Below are 24,655 nucleotides of genomic sequence, written 5' to 3' on the forward strand. Positions count from 1 at the left end.
TAGTAGGTGTTTTCTGCAAGGAACAATTGAATTACCTTCTGTAAAATACTTCTCATGGTATATGGAATATGAATTTTTAATTTGTTCAGTTTGGGGCAAGAACATACTTAGATATGTAATGAGAATTGTCAAAATAAAATAACTGAAAAAAATTCTGACATGTTCATCTTTTACAATCTATTACCCATTTGTCTGATAATTCATGGTGAGATTTGTTGAATAGAGATCCTTGGCTTTTATGTTACCAAAGATATAATTATTTTTCTTACATTTTTCCTTTTGAAGTTTTGTGCTGCTTTTCTAATACCCTCAGCTACACTGGACTTTCCCTACCTTCCTTTTGAGACTTATATAATTCATAAGGGTGCTTTTATGAATGCTCCTGAGCAGAGCCTCTCTTTCCCCAGAAAACAACTTAGTTGTGTGGCATAACAGATATATATATGTTTGCCTGACCCAAAGAGAATGTGGGACATCTAGGGAAAAGAACTGGGATTGCTGCAGGAAAGTCACATTGCTTTCTTGGGCTATGCTGTCATGTCCTCATCCAAAGTGGAGTAATGTGTTAGATGGAATCTGCCATCTGATCCTCAGGCCAAAGAAATAATAATCCTGTGCATGGAATGTTCTAGAATGGCAGAGTGAAGAGGGAAAAATCCTGAATAACTTCAAGCAAAAGTCTAAGGAAGAAAAGATTTTTTTTTTCCTTTTGACTTCTGCATTCCAGATGCCTAATGCTAGCAATATCTAGCACTAAAACCAATGAGATATATTTGTGTACATTACCCCTGTGAGAAGTGCGTTCTTGCCAGTCACTGTGGCTCACACCTATAATCCCAGCAGCTTGGGAGGCTGAGGCAGAAGAATCTCGAGTTCAAAGCCAGCCTCAGCAGTTTAGTGAGGCCCTAAGCAACTCAGCTAAACCCTATCTCTAAATAAAATATTAAATAAAAGGACTGGGGATGTGGTTCAGTGGTTGAGTGCCTCTGGGTTCAATCTCTGTTACCAAAAAAAAAAAAAAAAAAAAAAAAGCACCTTATTCACAAAAAGAGAGGAATCTTTTTACACAGTCCTTCTTTTAAGGGAGGACAAATTTTAAGATAAAATTATTATAAAAGTTTAAATGATTTTAATGATCTGATTTTCTCTATAAAAATAACTTCAAACAAAAATAACTTTAAAACAAAATTTTTGTTTTATCATAGATGAAATAGAAATTTTGACTGCAGATATGAATGCTGGTAAGTTAACATTTTTTTTTTTTTTTTTACTGGTGGTATAGTGGTTTAAGCTTGTAATTTAATGTCAGTTATTAGCTAGATAATCTTAGGTGAGATACTGAACCTCAAATACAATTGGGAATAATAAAATAATCCCCTGTTTTATAGAGATTTAAAAATGAAATTTATGTAAGACTCAACTTGGAATTGCCAGGCACCAAAATTAATTAACAATATTTTAAACTAACCAATGAGTGAAAGATTTAGATCTCAAAGTCACAGATATCAATCAAGAGGAATTTTCAACAAAGCTCTTTATTTTCTACACATAATAACATTAATTTTCAGATATTTCCCAACCTCACTTCACAGTCCTTAATGGATGAGGTCTCTCTTATTCCAAAAGTCCAAGCAAAAACTTAAGATTTTCACCATCACACTATACCCCCTACCTAGATTTTAGGATCAGTAGGACCAGGTCTAGGTTTGGCTCAGAGGTAGAGCACTTGCATGTGCAAGGCCTTAGGTTTGAGCTCCAGCTCTACAAAAAAGAAAAGGAAAAAAAAAAAAGGTAAGACCAAAAAAAAAAACTATACACATTCATTTACAACTTCTCTCCCTTCGGGGCCTATCTCCTCTTTGTATGCCCCAAATGTTAAGAGTTGGGGGCTGGGTTTGTGTCTCAGTGGTAGAGCGCTCACCTAGTATGCATGAGGTGCTGGGTTCGATCCTTAGCACCACATAAAAATAAAATAAAGGTATTTTGTCCACCTACAACTAAGAAAAAAATATATATATAAATTTTGTTTTTTGGGAGGATACTGGGTATTGAATTCAGGGCCACTCAACCACTGAGCCACTTGCCAGCCCTATTTTGTATTTTATTAGAGACAGGGTCTCACTGAGTTGCTTAGTGCCTTGCCATTGCAAAGGCTGGCTTTGAACTCAGGATCCCTCCTGTCTCAGCCTACTGAGCCATTGGGATGATGGGTGTGTGCCACGGCGCCTGGCTTAAAAAAATTTAAAAGAGTTTCCTTTCTCATTTGAGGCTAAGAAACAAGTTTACAAAAATTTCACAGCATAGTAAATAGAATAAAGAGAGCATCTTTTACTTTCTTCCTTTGTCATGATTCTCTTACAAGCTCATGTCTTAAGCCTTGCTCTACCATGTTTCTTTCCTCAGTGACACATGTGGTGTGTCTAATTGCTCACAGAGAGATTAGGGAAACATTGTCCAGCGCCAGATGTGGCCTGCTGTCCAGGGTTCCCCCAGCATATTATCTTTTAGGGTTAATATAATGAGATGAACTATATACAAAGTGCTCAGTATTGGGCCTGGCATCTACAAAGCATTCAATACTAATATCATAATGTTAACATTATATTATTGAAAAGAGTTCTGTATCATCAGCCTCTATAAACCAAAAGCCACGAGAGTTAAGATGCAATTCTCCATATTGTCAGCTTATTCTGATAATTTCAGAACATGATCCCCTCCCAAGCTATCACTCTAGTAATGCTTGAACAAGTGGCATCTCTCATCTGCCAGAGCCTGGTATATGTTTAACACCTTGCCAGCTTCTTTCTACTAAACCTTTAGGCAGAACTTCAGAGAACCAAGCCAATTTTAATATTAAGCCAGAATTTTAAAACAAAGTGAACAGTACAATATAACATCCAAAATAATTTACTAATGAATCTGGAGTGTTTCTTATTAGATGTGACCTTTCTATTTTTGTGACAGAGACAATAAAGGTAATATCAATCAATATGTCCACAAGGTAATAGGTTCAAAATCATGATACAATCTCTTCCTTTCTTGAAGAAAGAAAACGGATAAAGTCATTATTACCTAAACTATCCTGTGGAGTCAAAAGAAACATACACACTAGAAGGAAACGAGTGGTTGGAGGAAGGCTAGCAAGAATGGTAAATCTGCATGAAAAGTTTACTTCCGACCAACAGCCTGGGGGGGAGGGATGGGGAAGGATGTGATTACCCCGGACTGGGAATCCTCCAATGGAAATACAGTAGGACAGAGCCACCTGTTTGCACCACTATCTGGCAGAATGGCTGTGACCACACAAATGTCTTTTACAGGGAGACTTCCCATGGCAAGTGGCGATTAAAGAAGGCAAAAAAATCAACTGTGGGGGAATTTATATTGGTGGCTGTTGGATTCTGACCGCTGCACATTGTGTCAGGTAAAACAAAGGTCTTCAGTATGTTTTCAATTTCTTGAAACAATGAAAATGAGTAATAGAGATGGTGGTAGATGATAAATAAAAGTATATCAGAGAAATCATTAAGTTTCCTCTATTAACTGTTAAGTGCTTTGTTTGTATTTGTGATCAGTACCTCAGAGGTCCATCCCTCAGAACTCACTGTGTTCTCCCCAGATCAAATTGCTGATCCCACCGGCAAGGACCGTTAGGTACAAAATTACTTTCACTTGGCTCATTGCATGGTGCTAGGTCCAAATCTCTTGGAAGAGTTTATGTCTAAAAGTTTATAAAGGGGTAATACTAACCAGATGTCTTCTCTAGTCTCACCTCAACAAAGATGTTTAAAGAACTGACTTGACTCCTACCAACACACAGCATGTGTGAATCCATGTATCCTTAAATATATTTGATGTGTGTTCCTGGCAATAAAGGAACTGTTCGAAGCTCAATGCTAATTATCTCACATACTGCTCCAGCACCAGCTTGCTTGCTCTGTGAGTCTGGATAACTTGTTTACATGGGTCCATGACTCAAAGTTATTTTCGAGGCAAGGCCACTGCACTACTTCACACAGGGGCACCACTCATATTGCATTTTGTTGTTTGGAAGTTCCTTGAGCTGTAGCAGATTCTGACTGATGCATTCTGAGTCACTGAAGACCACCTCCAAAGAGGAGACTTGCTTTCTGAAGAATAAGTAATATTATTTCTCCCTTTGACAGTGTTTTAAAATTCTCAGGTTAGAGAATTGGGGTGGGCATTATGTGAATTCAGAACTAGCATGTGACAATATGTCTCATAACTACCTGCAATTAGGAAACACCAGTTGATGCAAGCTCAAGAAAGCAAGTTATAAACGGCAGTTTGCCAATGCTGCTGTAACAAAATAACATGGAGTAAGTGTCTTCAGAAACAGAGATTTCTTTTTTCACAGTTCTGGGGGCTGGAAGTCTAAAATCCATGTGTCAGCAGGGCTGGTGTCTCCTGAGACCTCTGTCCTTAGCTTGCAGGTGCCCTCTTCTCATTGTGTCTTTATGTGGTCTTTCCTTTGTGCATTTATATCCCTGGTATGTCTCTGTCTTTTTATAAAGACACCAGTCTTATTGGATTAAGACCCCAGCCTTATGACTTCATTTAACTTACCTCTTCCAAGACCCTATCTCCAAATAACAGTCATTAGGGCTTAGGACCTCAACATATGAGACAGATACAGTTTAGTCTACAATAATGACTGGATTGCAATACCCAAGAGGTATTGATTAATAAATAAATCAATGTCAACATGGAGAAGGGCAGAGCTCAGGGTTCTTGCCTCAGTTCTGATAGAATGAATAAAATGTGATTTATTGAGCACCTCTTACAGACCAGGTACGAAGTCAGGTCCTTTCGTATATTTATCTTTTTTAGTATTCTCAACAGTCCCAAAAAGTACATATTATTCTTCCCATTTTATAGATACGTGGACCAAGATTGAGAAGTTATGTAATTGCCTAAAGCTACATGACTAGTCAGTTAGCAAAGCCAGGATAATATGAGGTTCAACATGTTTGACAATAACTTAGATGAAGGCCTGCTTAGCAAATCCTTAGGTGACCTAAAGTTGGAAGGGGTAACATACATGCTGAATGATTAAACATGCTCAAGGAAGGACCTCATAAAAATCTTCATGGGGCTGGGGATGTGGCTCAAGCGGTAGCGCGCTCGCCTGGCATGCGTGCGGCCCGGGTTCGATCCTCAGCACCACATACAAGGATGTTGTGTCCGCTGAGAACTAAAAAATAAATATTAAAATTAAAAAAAAATCTTCATGGATTGGAACAAATATTCTATCTTCCTTCTTAAAGACCCTTTCCTCTTGGCATCTGGGACACAGCACTCTCCTGGGTTTTTTACCAGCTTCTCTGACCACACCTTCTCTGCTGTCTTCGGCAGTCGCTCCTTCTGTGCTTAAGGATCATTACTCAGCTGAAGCACTGAAGTTTCATTTAGCCTGATTTCCTCTCTTCTTCTTACTTCTTCTTCCTAAAGTTATCTATAGTTTAAAATACCATTCTAACCAGGTTCTGTGGCACACACCTGTAATCCCAGTAACTCAGGAGGCTGAGGCAGAAGGATTGCAAGTTTAAGGCCAGCCTGGGCAACATAGAGCAATCCTGTCTCAGTAAATAAATAAATAAATAAAATACCATTCTATACAGACCAAATGATAGCCACAGGTTGGGGCTCTCCTCCAACCACTGACCCTGTAGTCACCTGCCTATCCACACTTCTTAGCTACATCAAAAGTATATCAAATTCAAAATGTCCAAGACTAGGCTCATAATGTGCCATTTCCCTAAATATGGTCTTAGGAGTCCTAGTGTTTCCTGTCTCTGCAAACAGCACCGTTTATCTCATTACACAGGCAGAGATCTTATTTCATTCCCTCCGCTATACACAGCCCAAGCACAATTTCACCAACTCTAGATGGCATTTTAAATTTTTAATTATTTAATTCTCCAAACTTCTTTCCTTCTCCACATTACCCTGCTTTCACCTCTCATGGATTATAGTCTCCTCCTAATTGACTTTCCTGCACTCATTCTGTTCACCCACCACCCCCACCTGTCTGTTCTGTACTACGCAGCAAGGGTAATGTTTCCATACCTGGGTTCAGTCACCTACTACTTAAATTCAGTGACCCATTGGTTTCCTCGTAGGATAAAAATCTAAACAAATGACAATATGGCCCATTAGGCCCCAGGTGATTTGGCTGCTCTGTGCCTTTGCCAATCTCATATTGCCTGGCAGCACTACCTCCTGCTCTCTGGCCCACCTGCTCTGGACTTCGAGCACTTCAACAGCACTTACTCCCTCCTACAAAGGGATCTTTGATATATTGTTTCCTGATTTTCCTTGCTCTTTCTACCCAGTTACTGCTAGTCTTGACTCAGATCTCAGGTCAACCTTTACTTCCTTGGAAAAACTTCCCTGACTCCCTTCTTCTTGGTAAGTTCCTAAAAGTCCATGTACTGTCTATTTCTCTCACTTTTTATAGTAGAGTGCCTAGCTTTATCAGTGTGCTTATCCATTTAATGTTGCATCTTTCCCTAGATGCTGAGCTCCATAAAAGTAGAAATGATTCTGATTTTGTCCATTGCTACATAAAGTGCTTGGCACAATGATGTTTACACAGTAGATCACCCTAAGTATTTGTTGAGTAAATTGAGTGAAAAGACAGAGTTAGCCCTTAAGCAATATCCAGGACCTCTTATCCTATAATACAACCAAAATTAACATTGCGGACAGTCTTATTAGAATACTAGTATAAATAAAAGTTTCCAAACATCTCAGTCTATCCTAGGACACCACTGCTTAACTGTAAGGTGATTACCTGAATCATCATTATAGAAGGATAAATTCTCTTCCGTTTATGCTGTTTGAGAAAGTAGATGACATATGCATAATATATTTTAGAAGATTTTCACTAAAATGTTTAAAATAAGTTTTGTTGCTTATGGGAAATTTATTTTATGAACTACTTATTTTATGGGAAATGTGAGACTATGAGGTCATTATTCAGCACCTTATTTTTAAAAAGTACACCTAAGCTATAATATTTTGCCAAAGTGCTCTCAGTACTCTTCCCTGAGAAAATGATGGTAGGGGACCAGTTTGCTTAACTCATGCATGATTTGATAATTGGTAATGAAAATGGAAAGAGGCATAGTAACAATAATTATTAATAATTAGCTCAATCACTATTTCAGGGGAATTTTTAAATAGCTACCATGTTCCAGGTACAATAACAGCCACCAGGGCTACAGTTCATCTCTGATTTCAAGCAACACAGTGTAGCAGGAAGAAAAGTGGATATAGAGATAAATGCAATGCAATATGAGGATGAAGTCTGTCTGCAGGGTGAGGATGGAAACTACTGCAGAGGTGCTCTCCCTGAGAACCTCTGCGTTGGCAGAGTAATAAGAACCTGCAGTCCAGTTTTCCAGTTCCTCAACCACAGTTCTGACAAGATGCTATCTAATCTCTGTTGAGGCACCTACTCCAGTAGCAGTAGCTCAAGTTGTTAGTGAGCTATTTTCCTGGCATTGAGCAGTTGGATGGAATATTCTGCTCTTCATTTGTCATTGACCTAATTCTGCCCTAAGTAAATTTAGTCACAATGCTTCATAACAGCAAGGATATAAGTGGGGGAGGGGAGAGGAAGGGAGGGATGGATGGATGGAGGGAGAGAGAGAGAGAGAGAGAGAGAGAATATGAATATATAAAAAAGTTCTTAAGGGCTGGGATTGTGGCTCAGCGGTAGAGTGCTCGCCTTATCATGTGTGAGCCCCTGGGTTTGATCCTCAACACCACATAAAAAAATAAATAAATAAAATAAAAGGTATTGTGTCTAACTCAACTAAAAAAAATTAAAAATGCTGAAAAGGGAGAATATAAAGTAGCAAAATCCCATATTTACATACTTTTTTCAATTTATTTTATTTCCCTTTTCCTTTCTGTTATAGAGCCAGTAAAGCTCATCATTACCAAATATGGACAGCATTGCTTAACTGGATAAGACCTAACTACACTGAGTTAGCAGTTGAAAAGGTGGATAAGATTATTATCCATGAAAACTACAATGGAGCCACCTACCAAAATGACATAGCTTTGATCAAAGTGAAAAAACATGATGACCAAAAAGAATGTGAACTGTCTCATTCCTTCCCTGCCTGTGTTCCCTGGTCTCCATATCTATTTCAACCTAAAGATAGATGCATCGTTTCTGGCTGGGGTCGAGAAAAAGGTATATGTTTTATGATTAATTAATCAGCATCCAGGGGTTGGAAATGAATGAGAATAGAAATTCAAAGGAGCTAATTTCCTCGTTCTCAGAAAGAAACAGTATCATAACCAGAAAAGTAAGCATCCAGCTAGAGCTGCCTACCTGTGCTTGCCACCTGGCAATTGCCCAGCACCCTGTGCTCAGAAGGTCCCCAGGCATGATTTCCTGCTCAGCTGTCACCACTGTGAAATTCTTAATAATTTTTGAAGGGTCTCAGGAGACTGAGGCAAAAAAAAATGCAATGTCAAGGTCACCCTGAGCAACTTAGCAAGACCCTGTTTCAAAATTAAAATTTTTAAATGGGCTGAGGGTGTAACTCAGTGGTAGAGTGCTTGCCTAGCACGAGCAAGGCCCTGGATTCAATCCCTAGTTATTTTTATTACTGCAGAATAATAATAACAATAATAATTTTTGAAGGGGTCCCATCCCACATTTCCATTTTTCACTAGATCCTGAAAATTATGTAACTAGTCCTTATCTAGATGTTCAAAGGACAAATGTACTCTGTGATCCTGAAGTTAACAATGAGGGGTGAATATTCAAGGAAAAAATATAGAGATAGGGAGACACACGGCATGGACTTTTTTGATTTGTTGAAGAGGTGTGGGTAGAAGATAAAAAGGTTTACAAAATTGGAATGAAATATTGGTCCACAGAGACTGGAAGGGACAAAGGAAGAGGGAGGATGGAAAGACGTTCAATAAGGGGCACCAACATGGAGTCTCTTCTGGTTCTTCTTTAGCACATAGGGTGACTATAGGCTAAAACAATCTAGGATATATTTTAAATGACTAAAAGAAGAGTACAAAATTCCCAACACATAAAAATAATAAATGTTTGAAGAGATGGAAATGCTTATTACCTTGATTTCTTATTACACATTATATACATATATTGAATTACCACCATGTACCCCATAAAGATATATGAATATTATGTCTCAAAAAAATTAAAAAGTAGCCGGGCGTGGTGGCACACATCTGTAATCCTAGTGGCTTGGGAGGCTGAGGCAGGAGGATCACGAGTTCAAAGCCAGCCTCAGCAAAAGTGAAGTGTTAAGCAACTCGGCAAGACCCTGTCTCTAAATAAAATACAAAATAGAACTAGGGATGTGGCTCAGTGGTCTAGTGCCCCTGAGTTCAATCCCCGATACCAGAAAATAAATAAATAAATAGCCAGACATGGTGGCACACATCTGTAATCCTAGCTACTTAAGAGGCTAAAGCAAGAGCATCACAAATTCAAGGCCAGCCTAGGCAATTTACAGTTAGCAAGTCCTTTTCTCAAAATGAAAAATAAAAAGGGTCGGGGAGGTAGTTCTTCCTTAGAACCCTCAATACTGTGAGGAAGGAAAAAGGTAGCCCATAGATAATAGGAAAACCAACAAAGATTTGCAAAGAGATAGTCTCCATGTTTTGAATCACTCACAGATCACTACATTCCTCCTTTCTCCTTCCCATTCACCATACCCCACTCCTTTACAAAGAGAAAGAACAGGTGAATTTTATTCTTTGAACTTCTAAGACTTTTGGTAAATACCTCCTATGAATAGGAGATGTGGACACTTGGAAAATAAATATTAGAAGAACTGATGAATTAGAAGTTAGATGAGATGAGAATTAAACTACCTAACATGTTTCCCATCATCTGGAAGATTTTTTTTCATAATATTCTTTTTTTTCTAAATATACTCTATTTTATTTTATTTAAAAAATTTTTGAATTTGTTTTAATTAGTTGTATATGACAGTAGAATGCACTTATGCTGTTTGATATATCATACATGGATGGTATATGATTTCTCGTTTTTCTGAGTGTACATGTTGCAGAATCATATTGGTCATGCAGTCACATATATACATACAGTAACAATGTCTGTTTCATTCTACTGTCTTTCCTATCCCCACATCCCCTCCCCTACCCTCCCATCACTTCCCTCTACCTAATCTAAGGTAATGCTATTCTTCCCTAAGGCCCCCTGCCATTGTGAATTAGCATGTGCATATTAGAGAAAACATTTAGCCTTTGGTTTTGTGGAATTGGATTATTTCACTTAGCATGATATCTCCATCTCCAACCATTTACTAGCAGATGCCATAATTTTACTCTTCTTTAAAGCTCAGTAATATTCCATTTGAGATATATATATAATCTCACATTTTCTTTATCCATTCATCTATTGAGGGACACCTAGGTTGCTTTCATAGTCTAGCTATTGTGAATTGAGCTGCTATAAACATTGGTGAGGCTGTATCACTATAGTATGCTGATTTTAAGTCCTTTGGGTATAAACCAAGGAGTGGGGTAGCTGGGTCAAATGTTGGTTTCATTCCCAATTTTCTGAGGAATCTCCATACTGCTTTCCATAGTGGTTGACCTTAAAATTTATCTTCCCTTTCACCTTTTAACTCTTTGTTGACAGAAATCCTAAATAACGTCATAGCATTGATTTTATAGTCTCATGTTCTAACATATTCTTTAAATAATTCCCACATTGAAAATTGTAAAATATATGTATAAATTAGGCTGGATTTGTAGTGTGTGTGAATACACAAGACTTATAAAATACTGAATTTTATTAAGGAACTAATTCATCCAGAAGGAACGAATTCATCCTTATATTTGTTCTATTTTTAAATATCCCATTTATTATATACATTTAAAATATACATATTAGTAGAAGTTAAAGTATAATACATCCTTATTATTCATCACCACGTTCCCACAGTTATCAACATTCTGTCATTTTGGTTTTTTTGTTTGTTTGTTTTTGTACTGGGGATTGAACCCTGGGGCACTTTACCACTGAGCAACATCCTAGGTCCTTTCATTTTTTTTTATTTTGGAACAGGGTCTTCTTGCTAAGTTGCTGGCTTAGCAAGAAGGTCTTGCTTGAGGCAGGCTTTGAACACTTGTAATCCTCTTGCCTCCACCTCGCAAATCACTGGGGTTATAGGCATGCACCACTGCACCTCGCTGTTTTATCTCCCAATATCCACCAGGGTGAAAAACAGGAGGGTGATGGGCAAAGATTCACTCCTCATCTTTGAAACATATAATCCTGAGTTCATATGTTTTTCTGATCTTCCCTAGACAGTACCTGGTCCTTCTCCTTCCATAGACCAAAGAAAACTTTCATTTAAATATAAAGGAAATTCTAAATCGGCCTTTCAATCACTTAGGAGATGTATTTCCTCACAGACACACAAAAATGCATATACACTAATAACTCTATATGTATTTTCTTTAAAATTATTCATTCCAACAAGCACTGTAAAGGAAATAGGAAACTATGATAAGATAGGACACATTTGTGTGAGAAGACTCTGCACTAATTCCTATCCAATTCCCCTACTGAACTCTACAACCAAAGGGGAAGAAAGTATCTCATTCATCTTTGGGTATCAGCTTTGTATTAAATGAGTGGGATTTCAGGCTGTATATTCAATAATCCTCCTCCACTATCCATCCAAGTGTAGAAAGAAAGTTATAGAAACTAGGGATTTAAGAAGAGTATATTAAATATGCTAAAGAATTATCTTCAAAATTTTATATATGTATCTGAGATCACTCATGTTCCTAATGGTTTACTAAGTTGCAAGAGTATTTATTTAGACTTTTTATTTGTGACTTCTATTTTTTTTTTCTCACTCTGTTTAGATAACCAAAAGGTCTATTCACTCAAGTGGGGTGAAGTTAACCTAATAGATAACTGCTCTAGATTTTACCCAAATCGCTTCTATGAAAAAGAAATGGAATGTGCGGGTAAGTGCCAAGTAGTTTATCTGAGATACATATCGTCTTAGTCTATTTTTTAGTTACTTTAATGAAATACCTGAAGCTGGTTTCTTATAAAGAAAAAAGGTTTATTTATCTCATGTTTTGAAGGCTCAGAACATGATGTTGATAGTAGTTCTGCTCTGGCGAGGACTTTCTGGGGAGTGGGCCCCAGAATGGCCGGGGGCATGTTCTGAAGTGACAGAAGGAAGAGCTAACTTAAAAAATCAGGAAGCCAAAGAGAGGGGGAGAGCTGGGTTTGCTCCTTTCCTAACAACTCTCTCTGGAGAACTAACTCAGGGTCTCGGGAGAACCCTTCAATCCCTTGGGAGGACACTCCCTTCTGCTCACTGACTTAAGGACCTCCCATAGGCCCCACCTCTTAGCATCACCTCACTGAAGACCAACCTCCCAGCACATGAACCCTTGGGGAACAAACTCAAAACTTATTTTAAACTGTTAGAAATTCACAAGAGTAAGAAGAAAGTGCCCTCCCATTGTGAAACGGGGTTCAGGATTACAGACAAATGGATGAGTCACACAAAATCGGCCAGTCCACAGACAAGGGATGAATAGCTGCAAGTTTGAAAGATGAAGGCCAAATCTCCAAGGGCTTACCATACTGAGGAGTCATCAGACACAAGGCAAGTGTCACGCTTAAAAAGACGAGCTCTGGCTGCCTCAAGTCCAGGCTCTGCCACTTGTTTGCTGTGTCACCTTGGAGACTTATAAAATACTTATAAAAGACAAGATAGTGACCTCTTTGTGTCTTCTTTGTTTCATCTATAAAATGGAGGAAATAATGATACTAACCATACTTACTCTGTAGGATTGTGTGAGGATTAAAATGATGAATGACTAATACCTATTAAGCACTCAATAAGCACTAAGTGTTTTGTCATGTTCCTTGCGACAAAAACACTCAGGGTCCCTCCAGGGGAACTGGGCTGCACGAAATAACCACACAAGAGACAGAGATACCTTTTTCTTTGGGGTCCTGTGCCGGCTCCTCTGACCTTAAGGGTCCACAGAAAGAGAGAGAGCGGTGCTGACCCCTTTTATTGAGGAGAAGCCATTCAAATGAGGCAGGGGGTCAGGTTTCAGGGGGTTGACTCTAGCTATGTGATGTCTGCTGTCAGCAGGGTGACTGACATCTAGGAAGGCCACACCCAAAGGCAGAGCAAGAGAAAGGGACACACAAAGAGCGTTTCCATGGAACATTCTATCCCAAACAGGGCAAAGGGGTAGAATCACAGAGGTACCGGTGAGTGTAGCTCAATCCATGGGGTGACACGCCTACGTCTAAAGATGCGTCCCTCAACCTCCAGGACGGGACAATGTCCAGGTCACTACAAGATGTAGCGATGGTCAAAGCCTCTCTGCTCTGGGAAGGATAAAGTGAATCATTCAGACTGGCTCCAACTCTGCAAGCCCTACAGGGACCCCTAGGGAGGGAGAGTCCCTGTTACCACTGCCTTTTAGGAAAGCACAAGAAAACTAGTCATGTCCTTCTCTGGTGACGGAAGTAGAGATGTCAGCATGGTGACCTTGACAAACAGGTGGCAATATGCGCTTTTCTCTTTCTCAGGTACATCCGATGGTTCCATTGATGCCTGTAAAGGAGACTCTGGAGGCCCCTTAATCTGTACGGATGTCAATAATGTGACTTACGTTTGGGGCATTGTGAGTTGGGGTGAAAACTGTGGAAAACCAGAGTTTCCAGGTGTTTACACCAAAGTGGCTAATTATTTTGACTGGATTAGCTATCATGTAGGAAGATCTTTTATTTCTCAGTACAATATCTGAAATTGTGATCTCCTGCTCTTTTGGTGATCTTTCTGTCCTTATTCTCTCTAGAGTTTTTTTAATTGAAATGAAACTATACAATTATTACTACTCTAGGGGAAAATTAAGCAAATGTTATTGGATATTTTTAAAGGTCTTTTAAAAGTTTATGCCATCTTGGAATGTTGCTGTATAATTCTCAAATAAATATTTTGGTCAAGCATACTAGATTGGTTTGTTTGTTCTTTGGTTTGGGGGAATGAATACAGGAATTTGTGTGTGTTCAGCACCATGGAGCTGCACACTCAGGAAGTTTTATTTATCAGCAAATGTAATTAAATTATCCTTTATGCAAAAGTGATATACCGACAGTAAGAAGTTTAGGTAGTTGAATGACACTGAAGTCACTCACATAAGCCTATTTCTACTACCCGCAGAGTTAGACCCCAGGCAATTTATTACCTTTTTTTTTTTTTTGTATCTCATTTTCCATCTATAAACATGGAATTGTATGAAAATGAAACTACATACTTATGAACAGTGTTTGGCATGACACTTATTACGGGTTATCACAGGATGATAACTGGCCTCATAGATCTTGACCCATTCCCCTGCTTCTTTTTTTTGTTTGTTTGTTTTATTGTTTTGATTTTGCCATGCTGGGTGTCAAACCCAGGGCCTTGCATATGCTAGGCAAGCGCTCTGCCACTGCAGTAGGTTCCCCCAGCCCTTTTCTGTTTAAGTATTAAAATTTCTCAAAAAATAATTGTCTTTTCTCCCTCATTTTGCAAGTTCCCCTTGACCCTTTCTCTAGATCTTTCCACAGATACTACAACACAATCCTTGATCTCCATGCTGTTACCATTCCCTGATCTGACTAGAGGACCTAGGAGAATTTCTACCTGTCCCTAGTCTTGCTTATCCTTGAGGACAGGAGTTTCTATTCAGCAGGGCTGGCTGAAATAGCTGGATCTCAAATGGCTGCCAGACAACCTCTAATTTCATCTGTATGTTAAATGACACACCCCAGCACCAGGACGTTGACAGTTGCCATGATAACAACCAGAAAGAACCATAAATGGAGAAAAAAAGGATGTGGCACCCAAATTCCTGGAAATTCTCCACCCATTCCTAGAAAATATATGACTATTCCTCTTCTTCATTTCTTTTATCCCGTATCTATACCCTCCCCAACCCAAGGTGGGGTTGAATTTCAAGTGTATCTCCTCCTACTTTTCTTAGCTAAGAATTAAGTACCCTGCGTGGCTCAGTCAGTGCTCCATCTTGGTATTGGTTCCACAATTCAGAGAGGGGAAAAAGGACTGAGCCTTTGGGACCAAAAATTAGTAACAAAACTTCAGAGTCTCTTAACTGTCCTCATCTCAGCAGCATCAGGCTCTCACCCTGGCTGCTGTTCTCAACCTCCTTCCCAGTCTCTCTCATTTTGCCCTTTCCCTGGTGTTTTCTAACCTAGACTCCATTTTAAATCCCAACCTTACAACTTTACACAGGGATGGAGTTGGGAGCAGAGATGCTCTTGAAATGGTTCAAGAAGCTGTGCACCCCGCCCACCAGGTGGGTACACAACTTCTTCACAAAATAATTGATGGGATCTGTTTATCCACCAGGATCATCACAGTGTCTGGGATTCAAAAGAATGGATGCATGTTTTAGAAGATGTGACCAAATGTTTTAAAGCCACAGTTGGTAAAAAAAAAAAAAAAATGATGAAAAGGCACTTCAACAATGGAATCAGTTGAGTTCATTTCCTCAAGAAGCTCTCATGAAATGCTTGAAAAATAGGAAAGATGAAATCAAGCAGGTTCTGGTAGGAGACATAGCTGATATTTTCTCTGCACAGCTATAGGATTTGTTTTGGAGATAATATGTATTTTTAGTTGATCTAATTAGTTATAAATGACAGCAGAATGCATTTCAACTCATTGTACACAAATGGAGCACAACTTCTCATTCCTCTGGCCGTACACAATGCAGAGCCACACCATTCATGCAATCACACATGTACATAGGGTAACAATGTCCATCTCATTGTACTATCCTTCCTACCCGCACACCCCTCCCCTTCCTCAGTCTCTCCTGTCCAACCCAAATTTCCTCCATTCTTCGTTAGCACCACCCCCCCACTGTGGATCAGCATCCACATATCAGAGAAAACATTTGGCCTTTGTTTTTTTGTTTTTTTGCTGTGGTGGGGTTTGGCTTATTTCACTTAGTATGATATTCTCCAGCTCCATTCATTTACCTGCAAAAGCCATAATTTCATTCTTCAAGGCTGAATAATATCCCATTATGTATATATACCACATTTTCTTTATCCATTCATCTGTTGAAGGGTATCTAGGTTGGTTCTATAGTTTAGCTATTGTGAATTAAGCTGCTATAAACATGGATGTGGCCGTGTCACTGTAGTATGCTGATTTTTTCTTTTTTTTTAATTAGTTATACATAATAGTAGAATGCATTTTGACATATTGCACACAAATGGAGCACACCTTCTCATTCCTCTGGTTCTACGTGGTGCAGGGTCACTCCAGTAGTGTAATCATACATGTATATGGGTAATAATGTCTGTCTCATTCTACTGTCCTTCCCATCCCCACAGCCCCACTCTTCCCCTCACTCCCCTGTACACAAACCAAATTTCCTTCATTCTACCCTTGAATTGAACTGCTGTAAACATTGTTGTGGCTATGTCACTATAGCATGCTGAGTTTAAGTCCTTTGGGTACAAACCAAGGAGTGGGATAGCTGGTTCAAATGGTGATTCCATTCCAAGCTTTCTGAGGTATCTCCATACTGCTTTCCATAGTGGTTGTACCAATTTGCAGTCCCACCAGCAATGTATGGATGTATCTTTTCCCCCACATCCTCGCCAACACTTATCATTGCTTGTATTCTTTTTTTTTTTTTAAAGAGAGAGTGAGAGAGGAGAGGGAGAGAGAGAGAGAGAGAGAGAGAGAGACAATTTTTAATATTTATTTTTTAGTTCTCGGCAGACACAACATCTTTTGTTGGTATGTGGTGCTGAGGATCGAACCCGGGCCGCACGCATGCCAGGCGAGCGCGCTACCGCTTGAGCCACATCCCCAGCCCCATGCTTGTATTCTTGATAGTTGCCATTCTGACTGAAGTGAGATGGAAGAGTAGTTTTGATTTGCATTTCTCTAATTGCTAGAGATGATGAACATTTTTTCATATGTTTGTTGACTGATTGTATTTCTTCTTCTGTGAAGTGTTTGTTCAGTTCCTTAACCCATTTAATTTATTGATTGGGTTATTTATTTATTTATTTGTGTGTGTGTGTGTGTGTGTGTTAAGTTTTTTGAGTTCTTTATATATCCTGGAGATTAGTGCTCTATCTGAGGTGCATGTGATAAAGATTTTTTTCCCATTCTATAGGCCTCTCATCACATTATTGATTGTTTCCTTTGCTGAAAAAAAGCTTTTTAGTTTGAATCTATCCCATTTGTTGATTCTTGATTTTACCACCTGCGCTTTAGGAGTCTTGTTAAGGAAGTCAGTTCCTAAGCCCACACGATGAAGATTTGGGCCTACTTTTTCTTCTATTAGGCACAGGGTCTCTGTTCAGCTATAGGATTTTTTTTCCCCAGCTACAGGATTTTGATTGGCAGTGAAACTTTGCACTTTCTAGTGACAAGAGTGTTACTTTATAAATGCCACTTTTAAATCTTCATCTAGATAAAAAAGAAAGTTGTGATGTAAAATCATATTCTGTTGAAATGCATGGAGAAGAGCTGCAGAATCTAATGAATTCCTTGGAAGCAGCTAATAAGGTGGTCCTGCAGTTGAAATAACAACAAATGATGAATACCAATGCTATCAGATTCCACTGCAAAACTGGTATGGCAGAGTGAATACTGTGTGTTCTGAAACCCTACAATGTATTGATGCTACACTAGGGTAAGAGAGCAGCAGTGTTGAGATACCAAACATAAAAAATATGTCAACCTCCCTAAGGAACAGGAAATCACAATGATTGATAGGAAACTCATAAGAAAGATGAAAAAGCTATAGTAGCTGTTTATATTTTCATAATGATTATTTTGTTTCATTTATTAAGTACTTGAGAAATCTTTATAGATACATTTTTAAAAGCTAAAAATAGATTCTAAAATAATGCAAACATAGGAAGCACAAACATGCTTGAATATTGCATAAAAATTTATGTGAACAGGAAGAACATGTACTATGGATATATGATTAATTTGTGATATTTAAAAATGACTTTTTTACAGAATGTATAAGCTGCATAAGTAACTCTGGAGATTTCATGTATTTCTCATATTTCAAAAGATTATAAAAATTTACTAGAGAAAAGCTCTTTATCAACATTAACATCCCTAACAACTCTAAACTTGTGTAAGCAGTTTAGTTTATGAATTGTAGCAACTAAAATCTAGAACACACAAAATTAGAACTAACATTGTTATTTCTGCATTTGTGTCTCTGATTGGGATTCTATATCCTGATAATATGTCATTGTATAGTGTCTTAATTGTTATTCAACTATGAAGTAAGACTATATACAGGCCCATTTTTGTTATAAATTCTTTTTTGGGGATGGATGGGTGCTAAGGATTGAACCCAGGGCCTTGTGCATGTGAGACAAGCACTCTACCAACTGAGCTATATCCCCAGCCCCTATTATAATTCTTAATAAGGAACTGAACACTTTTGAATGTTAAATTCATTGGAAAACAAACCATTTTTAAACTCAGCTAATTTTAAAAATAAGTATTATGAGCAAATAAAAGTGCCATATTTTAAAAAATAAAAAATAAATCCCACCCACAGGTCAATGACTCACAAATCCATCTCTCTGTCCCTGACCTTCCCTAGAACTCCAGACTACTTACCATATGCTAATAGAACTCTTAACACCTCCCTGTGGATATCTAAGGTCCTTCTAAAAGAAATACAGCCAACCCCAAGTTCATGACTGCTCCTCTCTAAACCTGCTTCTCCCCACCTCAGTTAATGACACTACATCCTCAAAGGGCCACAGTAAGTTCCCAGTCTTTATCGCATCATCTGCTTTAATCTCAGCATAGCATTTTTTCATTTCCCCAAATATTCCATTTTTATTGGTTTTCCTAACTCTTCCCCATAATCCTGCCCCAACCACATGTGAAACGCTTAAAAGGAAGCCCACATCTGCCTTCCTCCTGGCTGTAGCCTGAATGCTTGGTTCACTGAGGGTGCTCAATGAATAGGCATTAGCTGGTTTTATTCTTCGGTTTTAAAGCACGTCTATCATCATCTTGAAAACAAAGGTGTATTTCTCACATAAATATTACCTTTAAGATGACATTGGGTTCCAGTCTTGGATAAAGCCCAAATGTTTTAATAATAGAAATCCCCATTTCTACATATATTCTGGGAAGCTGCTGCTCAGATTTTTTTCCTTTTTTGAAATTGTGGTAAAAAAGACATCAGGGCTGGGGTTGTGGCTCAGTGGTAGAGCACTTGCCTAGCATGTGAGAGGCACTGGGTTCAATTCTCAGCACCGCATATAAATAAATAAATAAATGTCCATTGACAACTAAGACAATATTTTTAAAAAATCGTTCTTAATTGTATAAAAACCTAAACCTCTTCGAAAGAAATAAAATAGTCCCTTGCTTTTGCATTTCTACTACCAATGTCAGGAAACTATTTATAAGATACAGTTTCAACTTTTATTAAGGGTTTAGAGACAGGCTTTTTTTTTTTTTTCACTAAAGGAAAGTAAGAAAACTTATTTTGGCGTGTGCAGTAGATCAGGAACCCAGATTATAGTAACACTTGGACATTTGCTCCCATGGACTCTTTAAAAAATTTTAATTAAATCTCAGGTTTAAGACTAGTTTTTCCTGATGCAGCTTGTACTTTTGCATATTTTGATATGATTAGACTTTGTGTAACAACTATTTAGGCCTAAGTGTATAATCAGCTGGGACTCTGTAAATGATGTAAACATGTGTTAAAGTCAGTTTAAAATGCATGTGAAATTAATTGACTAAAACAAGGAAGAAAATTTAAATAAATAAATAAATAAGACATAACATAAAATAAATAATTTTTATTATTAATTAATTTTAGTTTCTTTTTAAACACAAATGGAGCACACTTTTCATTTCTCTGGTTGTACATGATGTAGAGTCACACCATTCATGCAGTCACACCCATACATACAGATCATTCTACCATCTCCAGCCCCCTCTTCTCTCTGCTCAATCCAAAGTTCCTCCATTCTTCTCTTGTCCTCTCCCCTCCCTGCCCCCATTGTGGATCAGCATTCACTTATCAGAGAAAACATTCGGCCTTTGGTTTTTTGGGATTGGCTTACTTCACTTAGCATGATATTCTCCAACTCTGTCCATTTACCAGTAAATGCCATGATTTCATTCTTCTTTAAGGCTGAGTAATATTCCATTGTGTATATGTACCACAGTTTCTTTATCCATTCATCTATTGAAGGGTATCTAGGCTGTTTTAACAGTTCAACTATTGTGAATTGAGTGGCTACAAACGCGAGGTGGCTGTATCACTATAGTATGCTGATTTTAAGTCCTTTGGGTACAGACTGAGGAATGGGATAGCTGGGTCAAATGGTGGTTCCATTCCAAGTTTTCTAAGGAATCTCCAAATTGTTTTCCAAAGTGGTTGTATCATTTTTCAATTCCACCATCAATGAATTAGTGTACCTTTTCCCCCACATCCTCACCAGCACTTATTGTTGCTTGAATTCTTGATAGTTGTCATTCTGACTGGAATGAGATGAAATCTTAGAATGGTTTTGATTTGCATTTCTCTAATTGCTAGAGATGTTGAACATTTGTTGATCAATTGTACATCTTTTGTTGAGTGTCTGCTCATTTCTTTAGTTCATTTATTGATTGGGCAAATAAAACCTTTTAAATCATTTAAAGGGTAAAGTTCAGTGGCACTAAATATACTCAACTTGTTATATAATTAACACCACCTGCCACCTATAGAATTTTTCAACTTTCCAAACTGAAACTTTATACCCATTAAACAGTAACTTCCCACTCTTACCTCCCCAACGCTGCTCAGATTTTAAATTCCTTTGTCTTTGAATGCAGGAGAGTATTTGGTCATCTATTGCCATGTAAGGAGGCCCCTCCAAATGGTGCTTTAAATAAAAATTATTTATTATTTTGCTCATGAGTCTGAGGGTTATCAAGGCTTGCATGGCCAGCTTCCCTTCCAATTCTCATGCACTTGCAGTCAGACAAGGATAGAGCAGTTATTCCAAGGGTTTCTTCACTCACATGTTTGTTTGGACTGGGAGAACTGAGTCAGCTGGGGCTCCTTAGATAGCTCAGTGTGGTCTCTCTCCACATGGAGTCCAAAAATGGAGTCCAACTCAGGGATGCCAGACTTCTCACACAGCAGCTGATGAATGTACCAAGAGAAAGTGCAGAACATGTATAGTTTTTTTCTAACCTACCTTGGAAGTTTATTCTCATCTCTCTACCTAGTGTTCAAGATCCCCAGGTTCAAGAGAAGGGGACATAATCCATCTCTTTCTCTTTTTTTCTTTAACATATTTTTAGTTGTAGACGGACACAATACCTTTATTCTATTTATTTATTCATTTATTTATATGTGGTGTTGAGAATCAAACCCAGTGCCTCACACATGATAGGCAAGTGTTCCACCACGGAGCCACCATCCCAACCCCCCAAATCCATCTCTTGATGGGAGGGGTGTAAAAGTGTTAAGGTTTAGATATTAGGGGTCCCCCAAAATTTCATGTGTGAGATAATGCAAGAAAGTTTAGAGGTGAAATTATGGGGTTGTGAGAGCCTCAACCTATCAGTACATTAATCCACTGATAGGGATTAACTAGGTGATAGCGCTAGGCAGTAGGGTGTGGGTGGAGGAGATGAGTTACTGGGGGATGTGTCTCTGGGGTTTATATTTTGTCCCTGATGAGCCTAGCTTAGTCTCTCTGTTTCCTGATGGCCATGTCCTGACCTGCTTTCCTCCACCTCTTTCTTCTACCATGATATCCTGCCTCATTTTGGGCCTGCCTGTGGAGCCAGCTGTCTATGGACTGAGACCTCTGAAACCTTGAGCCCCAAATAAGCTTTTCCTCCTCAAAAACTGTTCTTGTCAAGTATTTTGGTCATGGCAGCAAAATAGCTGAATGAAGCACAAAGAATTTGAGAATATGTTTTAAAACCATCAAGTCCCGACTCAACAGTTCTGGCACCTTAGAAGATGTCTGTATATGAGACCATTAAAAAGAACTGAAGTCTGTAGACTGGGAAAGCATTAGTATCTTGGCTCCTCAACAGACCAGGTGAGTCTGTACGGGAATAGGAGGGGTGTCAAAGTTTTAAGGTTAAGCCCCCCAGTACTGGGGGCTTCAAAGCAGAGTTGACTAAGGTGAGGTCCTAAAGGACAGCTCTCCAAAGTGGCTCCATGTGGCAGATATCAGGTAGAGCAGTACTGGAATGACCTGACTTCAGGGTTTTCCCAGGTTAGAGATCTGACTCAGAACTCCTCTAATCACAGACTATAGAAGCCAATCTAATTGGTATAGTAAATAATAATAATATAAATAATCATTTGGGGCTGGGGATATAGCTCAGTTGGTAAAGTGCTTGCCTCGCATGCACAAGGCCCTGGGTTCAATCCTCACCACCAGGAGAATGAATAAATAAATAGTTTTTTTTTCACAAAATCTCCTAGACAGCCACAGAATTGGAGTCTATGCATCTAGGAATAATGTTCAAAGACCACAGGAGGTTGCTCCATCAGAGATTTCTACTGCTGCTAAAAGGCCCACTATCCTTGCATACATTGTACTGCAGAGGCTGAGCACTGAAGGATGTTGCTATACTGTTGGCCACTGCTGCATCTCTGAGTTAACTTGGACTTCACTAAAGGTACTCAAAGAGCAGAGCTCACTGGATGTGACATTCTACCATCACATTATGGTTAACCCTACTCTTTGAGCTCACCATCTTAGGAGGTAGACAAGAAAAATAAATTCTGAAGCTGCACTTTGCCAGGAACAATAGCAAGAAAAACTCAAGAGAAATCCACCTGAAGTGTCAGAGAGGGCCTCTGAGCTTAATCTGAATCATGAAAGAATTTCCAGGCAGACGCAAATGCAAAGACTTTGCAGTTTAAAGAGTCAATCACACACAGGAACAGAGAGCAGGTCAGTGTGTCTAGAGCCAAGGGTGCTGGTTAAGAGCTGGAAAAGGAGAAAAGAACATAATGTGATAGTAGGAGCAAATGTGACTCCATTTTGTTTTATGACTTCATCCTGTAAAACAACCATGCCAAGTAGAAGAATCATGACTGGGGCAAGATGTTCTTTTTCTTTTGCTATAGAAACCTTTAAGAACACAGAACTACCTATGGGGTATTGTTTCTGTAACTAGGGTAAGGGGGCTCTGTTTTTGTAACTGGGGTAACTGGGGTGACTGGGCTAACTGTGATTGGTTAGGCTTCCCTCCGCTTGACTGCACTCTCCCGCTTCTGTAACTTGGCTTGCTTGCAATGGCTGGACCCCCAAACATCCCTTTTGTGTTTTTCAGGCTTATAAGGAGTGCCCTTGCAATTGTTCGGGGCTGATCAGGGGAACAGCTTTATGTTCTGGTCAGCCGCCATCGGTGTGCTTCAATAAAGGCTTGATTCGATTATATGTGAGTGGTCTGGAAGTTAGTTTATGAAACCCCTGGACGAAGCTTTAACTATAACAATATCAAGGAGGGCAAATGCCAAAGAGTTGGGACTACTGAAGGAAACTGGAAAGTTTGAGTTGAAGGCAGTGAGGAAGATGTGTGGAAGACAGGGTTAGAATGAGACAGGAAAGACAGAAGACAACTGGGACATCCAAATGAAAACTGATAAAGGTAGAAACTAAAGAGGATGACCCTGATGTTAAGGAGTGAAAAGACCACATCTAGGGACAAAGTAGATAGCAGGGTAGTAGGAGAAGGCTTTGAGTCTAGGGTAGTCACTAGATGTCCTCTTAGAGGATGAGGTGATTGGTATTGCCATTGATTGCAGAAATAAAGGGAACAGGAGAAAAGAAGAAGGTACATTTTATTTATTTTTATTTATTTTTTTTTTAAGAATTTTTAATATTTATTTTTTAGTTCTCGGCGGACACAACATCTTTGTTGGTATGTGGTGCTGAGGATCGAACCCGGGCCGCACGCATGCCAGGCGAGCGCGCTACCGCTTGAGCCACATCCCCAGCCCAAGAAGGTACATTTTAAATTTGTGGTGTGTCGCAAGGGGACAAAATTGCAACCTATGCAGTCGAGGGGAGAAATAAAGAATGCCCACGTGCTTCTGTCCCTTTCAATACTTTATTCACTCAAATTGCTCAATACAATTTCACTCTATAGGTTCTTAATCAAGAAAACGACAATCCTTGATGCTAGGCATTGGAATAGACATAATCAATTCACAGCAAGCAATTTTAGATTAATTAATACAGGAAACAATTCTAGATTAATTCTAAGCATTGCAAAACACACTTAATCATAACAGGCTAATGACAGACATTCCCTCTGCAGGCTAAGTACAAAAGTCTTAAGCCTTAGGCTTTATGTCCAGTAGATGCACACTCACTCAGACCTTGGTGACCAGTGACATCATTTACCCTGGGGTCAGAAACATCTGGTCTGGTGGACTCCACCCTGATCTTCTCGCCTGATAAGTGAGGACAGCCTGCTAAGGGCTTCACTCTGTTTATCAGGGTGAGGGGAAGTAACTTGTTTGAGAGGCCAACTGGAGGGGTCTAAGGGTG

General features: G+C 38.9%; 2 protein-coding genes and 1 pseudogene across 3 annotated transcripts in view; 2 read left to right on the forward strand and 1 right to left on the reverse strand.

Annotated features, from left to right (window-relative positions):
- RRH (retinal pigment epithelium-derived rhodopsin homolog) overlaps positions 1-5,216 on the reverse strand; it is a 64,419-nt gene extending 59,203 nt beyond the window's left edge. The window contains exon 1 of the mRNA XM_081303080.1: positions 5,063-5,216. The gene's annotated coding sequence lies outside the window, so the exon portion shown is untranslated. The remainder of the gene's footprint in view (positions 1-5,062) is intronic.
- CFI (complement factor I) overlaps positions 1-14,141 on the forward strand; it is a 39,248-nt gene extending 25,107 nt beyond the window's left edge. The window contains exons 8-13 of the mRNA XM_081303085.1: positions 1,206-1,241; positions 3,046-3,149; positions 3,321-3,424; positions 7,950-8,230; positions 11,929-12,033; positions 13,634-14,141. Of these exons, the coding sequence (XP_081159211.1) occupies positions 1,206-1,241; positions 3,046-3,149; positions 3,321-3,424; positions 7,950-8,230; positions 11,929-12,033; positions 13,634-13,851 (848 nt within the window). The 3' untranslated portion in view covers positions 13,852-14,141. The remainder of the gene's footprint in view (positions 1-1,205; positions 1,242-3,045; positions 3,150-3,320; positions 3,425-7,949; positions 8,231-11,928; positions 12,034-13,633) is intronic.
- A 1,231-nt stretch (positions 14,142-15,372) lies between these two features.
- Positions 15,373-17,666, forward strand: LOC308654701 (COMM domain-containing protein 8-like; annotated as a pseudogene). Its single transcript has 2 exons — positions 15,373-15,691; positions 17,463-17,666. The product of its transcript is annotated as a COMM domain-containing protein 8-like (transcript).
- Positions 17,667-24,655: the final 6,989 nt, after the last annotated feature.

Source organism: Spermophilus citellus (assembly GCF_964194105.1).
Source record: "Spermophilus citellus genome assembly, chromosome: 8".
In the NCBI taxonomy this organism is placed as follows: domain Eukaryota; kingdom Metazoa; phylum Chordata; class Mammalia; order Rodentia; family Sciuridae; genus Spermophilus; species Spermophilus citellus.